General features: G+C 32.8%; 1 protein-coding gene across 1 annotated transcript; it reads left to right on the top strand.

Annotated features, from left to right (window-relative positions):
- Positions 1 to 1041: 1041 nt before the first annotated feature.
- Positions 1042 to 4861, top strand: LOC127136779 (protein FAR1-RELATED SEQUENCE 6). The gene is made up of 7 exons (XM_051063300.1): positions 1042 to 1396; positions 1574 to 1866; positions 2064 to 3194; positions 3407 to 3511; positions 3732 to 3800; positions 3988 to 4068; positions 4613 to 4861. The coding sequence occupies exons 1-7, from the start codon at positions 1042 to 1044 to the stop codon at positions 4859 to 4861; spliced, it is 2283 nt and encodes a 760-aa protein (XP_050919257.1).
- Positions 4862 to 9761: the final 4900 nt, after the last annotated feature.

Below are 9761 nucleotides of genomic sequence, written 5' to 3'. Positions count from 1 at the left end.
AATTAATTTTAATAATTTAAAACTAAATTTATAAAATAATGATAGTTTAAAGGCTAATTTTATAAAATAATAATAATAATTTAGAGAGTAAATTAACTTTAGTATGAATAGAATTAGACTCAAAGATGATATACAATATAATTGGTATTTTTTGTCAATTAAATTTTGTTTTATATATTTGAAAACTAATTTAATTAACTATTTTTACTTGGAAGCATTTTTTGCTTTATTATTATAGTTTTGCTATTCTTACACTTGATTCATACACTACACCGTATGAACGGTGTAAGAATACTACTTAAAATAATAAATATTAAACATAACATATTGTATTGCAGTATTGGATGTGTGGTATTTAGTGTGGACCATGATCACACTCTCTCTCCTAACCACAACCACATATATCAGCGTCCCTATTTCCATTTCTTCTTCTTCTTTCTCTTTCGCGACATCTACTCATCTCTTCTTCAACTATTCTTTTCTTTACCCAATCACATACATGGTTTTTGAAGAAAAATATAAAATTATTTAGAATCATTATGTGATGAAGATGAAGATTTATCTCAGTAAGTTTCTAGATACCATTTTTGTAGATTCATCCAATAATATCAATGTTCTTCTTTTGGATCATATGTTTGTTCACAATTGTTCATATGTTTCTATATTTAACACAATATTAACCAACTTTATCTACTGTTATAGATTTCATATGTTTATTCACGTTTGCTCATTAACGATGTTCTAAACAATATTCATCTACTTTGGTCATACCGTTAACCACGTTTATTTACTGTGAAACGATTTGATTTCATATATTTACTCATGTTGGTTCGTTAACCACTTTGGGAACTGATTAACCAACTTATGTCACACCAATAAACAACTTTGTAATAAACAATGTTATAAACCTGCCCACATATCCGGGAGTTTATTAACCAAGTTATAGACAACATTAACCCTACTTGTGAATGCTATTAACCAACATTGTTATAAATTTATATTATACATAACATTGACATTTTTTGTGCAGTTTGTGTCAGAATGGACAGTTCAAACATTTTTATAGAATGTGGTAGTAATCAAGGGGAAGATGTAGAAGTTGATCACGGTGATTGTGGTGGTTATGATGATGACACACTTTGGGTTCCTGCAATTGGGATGTGTTTTTCTTGTCTAGAGGAAGTTAAAACATATTATCAAGAGTATGCTTTAAAAAAGGGATTTGGATGGAGGATTAGATCATCGAAAAAAGGAGATGACGGGGAGGTCAACTACCTAATACTTTCATGTTCAAGAGAGGGGTCTAACATTTCAAAAATTTCATACACGTTAAAGACACTGCCATCTAGAGCAAAAAGTTGTCCTGCCAAGATTTGTATTAAATTGAAACAAGATGGTTTGTGGTACATTACACAATTTGAATTTAACCATTCTCATGAGACTAACCCTACAAAAGCAAGATTGTTCAAGGCTAACAAGAAAATGAACTTACATGTGAGGAGAACAATCTAAATCAATGATGATGCGGGAGTAAGGATCAACAAGACTTTTCAATCGCTTGTTAAAGATGCAGGAGGACATGAAAATATTCCCTTTTGTGAAAAAGATGTGAGGAATTATATTAACAAAGAGCGTCGTGCAATTGGAAAAGAAGGTGATGGTAAGGCTTTGATTAGTTATTTTTGTAAAATGAGGGAGCAAAATACAGATTTCTTCTACGACATAGATTTGAATGATGATTTTCATGTGAGGAATGTATTTTGGGCTGATGCAAGAAGTAGAGCCGCTTACGAATATTTTGGAGATGTTGTAACTTTTGACACAACATACTTGACTAACAAGTATGACATGCCTTTTGTTGCATTCGTGGGTGTGAATCACCATGGTCAATCAACATTACTTGGTTGTGGATTACTATCAGGTGAAGACACGGATTCTTTTGTGTGGTTATTTAAGTCATGGCTTCGTTGTATGCTAGAAAAAGCACCTTTGGGTATTGCGACCGATCAATGTAAGGCTATGAAAAATGCTATTGAGTTAGTCTTCCCTACAACTCGTCATAGGTGGTGTTTATGGCATATAATGAAAAAATTCCAAAAAAGCTAAGTGGATATGGTGAATACAAAAGGATCAAGTATGCAATGAAAGAAGTCGTCTATGATACATTTACAACAGCTAGTTTTGAACAAAAATGGTGTTCGTTCATAGAAAAGTTTGATCTCCAAGAAAATGATTGGGTGGGTGGGTTATGTATTGAGCGTCATAGGTGGGCATCAACTTTGTTAAGGATCTATTTTTGGGATGGTATGTCAACTACGCAACATAGTGAGAGCATACATGCTTTCTTTGATGGATATATTAATTCTACAACAAGTCTAAATCAGATCGTGAAACAATATGATAATGCTCTTAGAAGTCGGGCAGAAAAGGAATTTGAAGCTGCTTTTAATTCGATGGATACAACAATTCCATATGGATCAAACTCTTCCATTGAGAAGCAATTCCAAAGTGAGTTTACGAATGCCAAATTCAAGGGAATTCAAGTGGAATTCATATCTAAAGTGAATTGTTCTGCCTCATTAAATAGCATGGAAGGTTGCTTTGCTACGCATCATGTGTTGGAGGAGATATTAGTTGGAGACATACGCATAGAGCGAGTCTTAAAAGTTGTGCTTAATAAGGAAAACCATGATTTCAAATGTGAATGCTCATTATTTGAGTTTAGAGGTATTGTGTGTCGACATGTGTTATCCGTGTGTAGTCAGGAGAGGATTATAAGTCTTCCAGAGAAGTACCTTTTAACGAGATGGAAGAAAAACATTAAAAGGAAGCATTCATATATCAAGACTAGTTATGGTGTAACAGAGTTGAAGCCACAAATGGACAGGTTTGACAAATTATGCAAGCATTTTTATGAGGTTGCTGAAGTAGCTGCTGAGTCAGAAGAGACTACCGAAGACCTCCATGAAACATTACATTTGTTTGGCTCTAATATGTCCACAAAGGATAGTGCCCTTATTGAAGAAAACCTCAATGATGATTTTAATCCAATCAATAGTAATAGAATTCACAGTCCAAAACATGTCAAGCGCAAAGGTCTTCCTCCATCTAAAAGAAAAACATTTGTCGCCGAAACGATCGCCAAGAGGTCAAGGAAACGAACAAAAAACATTGATCACACTGAGCTTACTACAGTATGTCTACTTTCATTAATAAATGATATCTTAAATGTGTGTGTGTATGTATATATATATATATATATATATATATATATATATATATATATATATATATATATATATATATATATATATATATATATATATATATATATATATATATATATATATATATATATGGGTGTGTGTGTGTATGGAATCTAACAATTTGTTTCTTAAATGTGTAGGAGTGCAATATTGGAATGGTGGAAAATCAGTTTGGAAGTAATATTTGTGTAGAATCATCTCTTGAGGTTGTTAATGGAGAGCATTACTTAGATTCGAGTATTGTGGTTTGTGTACATTATAAGATTGTATTAAATAATGTTTGAATTCACATGTACCATTTGAAGAATTTTTTTGTGTTTTAAATTTGAGAGATTCATATGTACAAGTTGCGAAAAACATATGTAGATGTTAAGGATAAATTAAGTGTACTCATTAAACTACTAATTTATTATGTATTTGATTTTACGTACGTCATATTTTAGATTTTTGTATGTTATTATACAGGTTGGAAATTGTATGTCATTCATGGATCTTTTGACAACATGTGAAACAACCTTGACGGGTTCATCTCAAGTTTGTACAAATTTATGATGATTTTGGGATTTTTGGTTATTGACTAGTGGCATGTGTATTTTGGGAAGACTGTCACATATCTATACTATTTTGAAAATTTTAACATAATGGTATGATATTCAAACATTTATTTTAATCTAGTTCAAAACATTACATGCACTAACAATAGTTACATTTGGTGGTGCAGGTTATTCAGGTGGAATATTCGGGTGGGATGTTGCAAGATTGTAAATTGACTTTTGTATTAATCCAAATTGTAAATGGTGCAGTATTGTAAATTGACTTTTGTCATAATCCAAATTGTACTGAACTTTGTTAGTGTATATAATATATAAAATATTTTGTTAATGCAATTACTTTGTATCCAAACATAAAAAAAATATGAAGTTGGTTAATACAGTGCCAGACTTTAAAACAAGAGAAATTGCAGTCCCAGACTTGGTTAATACATTGCACGAAGTTGGTTAATGGAAGTTTAACTTCGGTTAGTGTAGTGCCAGACTTTAAAACAAGAGAAATTGCAGTCCCGGACTTGGTTAATACATTGCACGAAGTTGGTTAATGGAAGTTTAACTTCGGTTAGTGCAGTGCCAGACTTTAAAACAAGAGAAATTGCAGCCCCAGACTTGGTTAATACATTGCACGAAGTTGGTTAATGGAAGTTTAACTTCGGTTAGTGCAGTGCCAGACTTTAAGATAAGAGAAATTGCAGTCCTAGACTTGGTTAATACATTTCATGAAGTTGGTTAATGGAAGTTTAACTTCGGTTGATGCAGTTCCAGACTTTAAAACAATGGAAATTGCATTTTCAGACTTGGTTAATACATTTCATGAAATTGGTTAACGAAAGTTTAACTTTGCTTGATGCAGTTCCAGACTTTAAAACAATGGAAATTGCATTTTCAGACTTGGTTAATACATTCATGAAGTTGGTTAACGAAAGTTTAACTTTGCTTGATGCAGTTCCAGACTATAAAACAAGGGAAATTGCAGTTTCGAACTTTAAAACAAGGGAAATTGCAGTCCCAGACCTGGTTAATACATTTCATGAAGTTGGTTAATGCAGTTCCAGACTTCAAAACAAGGGAAATTGTTAAATCAGACTTGGTTAATACATTGATGGAACAATATTCACTATAACACATTCTCAATACATTAACAACATAATGAACTATAACATATTCAACACATTCTCAACACATTAACCATAAAATGAACGATAACATAATCAGGACATTGTGCACATAAACAAAACACAACCACAAATTGTCAACATTGCACTACAACACATCATAATTGGTACAAGTTCTGCAATACATATTACACAAATACTACACTACAACACTAATGATTTATAAATTAAGTATGGTTCTTTTTCCACGCTTCCTTAGTTTCTTCCTCATTCTTGTAGTCATGTTGGATTTAGACTTTGATTGATTTTCCGCAACATTGGCATCATCATTAAATGGAGTGTTATGTCCAACATCTCCAACCAAAGTTCCTACTTCATCTTCAGTGATAAAGTTCACAAATTGTCGATCATCTTGAACAACCTCCTCCTCAAACGGAGTGTTAACTCTCGCCTCTTTCATCATCCTCACTTCATACTCAAGAACTACTATCATCTCTTTAAAATATTTATTCTCAGCCACCAATCTATGATAATCAATAACATCTACAAATTGTTGTCCTTGTTCAAACAGAGCAGCATTGACTATGTCATATTTTAGCTCTTCCTCTGTTGCAACCACTATATCAATTATCTAACAAAAAAAGTAAATCAACACACAACAATAGAAAATCAAAGAAACACATAAATCACTCAACCTAAACCCTAAATTTCAAAGGAATCTTGTACATGCTTCTGGTTCCACTGTAAATGGCATCCTAAAAGGCGTTAACCCTAAATTTTCAGTGTTCTTGTTAATATGGTGGAAGTGTAACCATCTAACCTTGAGACGGAGAAGATGAAGACGAACATAATGACACGTAGAAGATGAAGACAGAAGGACGCGGTGACGGAGATGGAGACGCGGTGACAGAGACGGAGACGCGGTGACGGAGATGGAGACGGAGAGCGCAGCTACACTTTTTGAGAGAGCAACTTCAATTATTCAACGTACACTGCACTGATGGGTGTGTGTTTGACTTACCCTAAAACCTAAAGTGCAAATAACCAATTTATTCCAATTAAATTAATGAATTAAAAAAAACTTATTATACTATAGATACGATGTAGGTGTATAAACAAATGTAAGGATATTATTTCTGTTATTATTACCATGCATACGAGTCACGTCACATGGGTACCAAACACTCTTCTGTTTGGCTTGTCTAGAGTACTAACAAACCGTCCTATTCTCGCAATTATGGTACCAACCACCATACTACAATTCTTCTAGAAACCAACCCAGACTAGCTGTCTACATAAATACATAAATAAATAAATAAATAAATAAGTGGTGTTTGGGTCCACCTTTTAGAGAGAAATAAGTGATTCTAAATATTACACCAGGCTATTTTTTATAAAGTCTGAATTCATCTTTTGTAACATGTTCTTTAATCAACTATCTCACTTTCTCTAATATATGAACTAAGTTGGAGGATATACTTACATACGTGGATTGATTTCCATGAAACACATAACACTGTAATTATTAAGTTATTTAATTGGGTTTGGCATATCTTTTATCGTAACAAAACAATAAATGAAAGGAAACAAACAAAAGCGATTTCTGGAGGTCATCGTTGTATCATTGAGTGCGATTGAAGTACATAATGCTATGTTAGCTGCGTGGGCTATGTATGTCCGTCACTTTTTTGGGTCTGAAAGTTGTACTATTTACTAATAATAGCAGGTCATATATTTTTGTTTTTATTAAATTAATATTACTTTATTACTTTTTCTTAAAAGAAACTTATATTTTTAAAATCCAGCATTTGTCATTATTATATCCACCTACGTGCTTCTGCGCAATTGTTATTGTAAACATCAACACAACATAGTTAAACCTATTTAAAAAAATCTATACATTACTTTTTGTAAAAGTGTTGAAGAATTTTTTTATCTAAAATCAAAGAACTCTAATATTTGAATTTTTTAAAAAAATAATCTATTTTTTCATTGAAATTTCTAAAATATCTCCGGTTTTAAAAAAAAATCTCAAAGTACCCCATTTTTAGGAGGAGTCCCCAATTGAATTGATGACTCCTTTAAAAAATTGGATGGAGGCGCCAATTGGATTTGCTAGGGCGCATGCAATTAACCATAATTAACCATAATTATAAAAGAAAATATAAAGTTAATTCACTAACCTTAATTAACCATAATTATTAGAAATAAATAAATGGAACTATAGATGCTTTATAGTCGTAGAGGTACACCATTGATCGAATTGCATTAATAAAGATCAATTATGTTCATTGTATTTTACTTTCGTTTCTCTTTATTCTTGTATATTAGTTGTTGTTCTAACAATTGATATCTGATAAAGATTAACCTTGATGCGAAATTTGAAGTAACCAAGTTCCATGTGACATGTAATTTCGTATTATTGTAAAGAATGGTTAAGGATTTGTTGGCTCAGCAAAGTTTACAGAAGGTGCAGTGTGAGACGAAACTGAATGACATAGAGGATAACAATTGGACAAAGATGAAGGAGAAAGTTGCAAGATTGATTCACCTATGTGTTTCAAACAAGGGAATGTATCATATCCTGGACTTGACGACGTTGAAGGAGGTTTGAGACGAATTGGAGAATCGATATATGTCAAATACGTTGATGAACAAATTATTCACAAAGCATCGACTATACAGTCTGAAGATGCATGAAGGATCTGATTTGCAACAATATGTCAATGTCTTCAACAATATAATCACTGGTCTCGTGAGGCTTAAGATGAATATTCACGATGAAGATAAGACAATTATCTTGTCGTGCTCGTTACCATGTTCTTATGATCAATTTGTGACTACTCTTACCTACAGGAAAAACATTATTAGTCTTAATGTGATTACTACTAGATTTTTATCTCATTTTCAAAGGAGACAAAGTGTAAAGGAAGGAACTCAAGGAGACGATATGTATTTGATAAATGGTCGAGACCGTGGGCGGAACAAGGGTAATGAAGGTTCTAGAAAGAAGATGTCAAAATCTATTAACTAGAAAACAACTGAGTGTTATAGTTGCAAACATACTGGGTATTAGAAAAGGGATTGTCCAAACAAAAAATATGGCTCATCCAGTTCGGAAAATGTGGTTTTAATTGATGATTATGGCAGTGAATCATATATATTATGTGTTTCATCCAGCAAGTGCATAGATGTGTGAATTCTTGACTCTAATTATGCATACCACATGACACCATACCGCGAATGGTTCACTACATTCAAGTCAGATAATTTGGAATTTGTTTATCTGATAAAGCAAACATTTACTATCACTAGAATGGGACAAAATAAAATTTCCATGGACGATGGTGGCATGTGAACATTGTACGACGTCAGATATATTCTAGAATTAAGGGAGAACTTGATTTCCCTAGGTACTCTATAGGAAAAAGATTTTTCATACATGTGTGATGGAGATATGGACATTATGAAGGTTAACAAGGGTGCATTGATTGTGATGAGAGCAAGGAGGAATTTGGGTAACATCTACAAATTATTGGGGGAATATTGTTGTAGGTGATGTTGCATCAGTTGAGTCGTATAATGATTCAACCGAACTCTAGCATATACGCCCGGATCATCTCAGTGAGCATGGGTTGATGGATTTTCATAGGAGAAATCTATTAAAAGGTGTTTGTAGTTGCAAGATGGATTTGTGCAAGTATTTTGTACTTGGAAAATAGTTTGTATTCGATTCAAGACCGAAAAGCACAAAACATAGGGAATTATATACTATGTGCATTCAGATGTGTGGGTGCCTACCAAAAAGGTTACCATGGGTGGTTACAAATATTTTGTGACTTATATAAACAATTTTTTTTGCAAGGTTTGGGTGTATTTATTGAAGCAAAAGTTTGAAGTCTTTACCAAATTCAAGTTGTGGATGGTAGAGGTGGAGAATCAAACGGGAAAAAAAATCAAGTATTTGTAGTTATATAATGGGACATAGTACACTTATTCAATTTTAAAGAGGTTATGTGATTAACACGGTATTCAAAGACATTTCTCAATTCGTAATGCAACACAACAAAATGGTATGTCAGAGAGAATGAATAAGTCTCTAACTAAAAAGGTAAGGTGTCTCTAATTTAATATTTTACTATCAAAAGGTTTCTGGCAGAAATAGTAAACATGTCCAGTTATCTTATCAACATGTCACCATAAAATTTATTGGAGGGGAAGGTTACATAGGAGGTATGTACAAGTAATCCTATTGATCTTGACAACTTAAGTATTTTTTGGTGTCTGAATTATGTGTATATATCCAATGAAGATCAATCCAAACTTGATCCAAAGTCGAATAAGTATGTCTTCATCGACTACAAAAGGTGTGAAGGGGTTCAAGTATTGGGATCTGATTAAAAAGAATATCTTAATCAATAAGGATGATGTGTTTGATGAGAAGTTAATGTTGAAGCAGATAGTTGTACATATGTGTCAACGTCTGAAGGAGTAACTTCCAGTAAGTAGGTGATTCAGATGGATGTTGATTCGCCACTAGTGATGAATATGCTTGTATGGCTTGAACAACAAGAGGAACCAATCGTTGATACTGAAAATTATTATGAACATGAAGTTTCATGTGGAGTAAATTATTATATTTTTGTACATGATAGAGAGCATCATTCAATCAAGCCACCATAAAGATATGAGTATGAATACTTGGAAGCTTATGCAATTCTTACTACTTCTGGAGACCCGTCCACCTTTCAATAGGCTATAGCTAACTAGGAGAATGATAAGTGGATGTGTATAATGGTGGAAGAGATGGATTCCTTGAAGAAAAATCA

Source organism: Lathyrus oleraceus, chromosome 4, assembly GCF_024323335.1.
Source record: "Lathyrus oleraceus cultivar Zhongwan6 chromosome 4, CAAS_Psat_ZW6_1.0, whole genome shotgun sequence".
Taxonomy (NCBI): domain Eukaryota; kingdom Viridiplantae; phylum Streptophyta; class Magnoliopsida; order Fabales; family Fabaceae; genus Lathyrus; species Lathyrus oleraceus.
The sequence above is the reverse complement of the archived record's forward strand: the minus strand, read 5'-3'. Positions and strand labels throughout refer to the sequence as shown.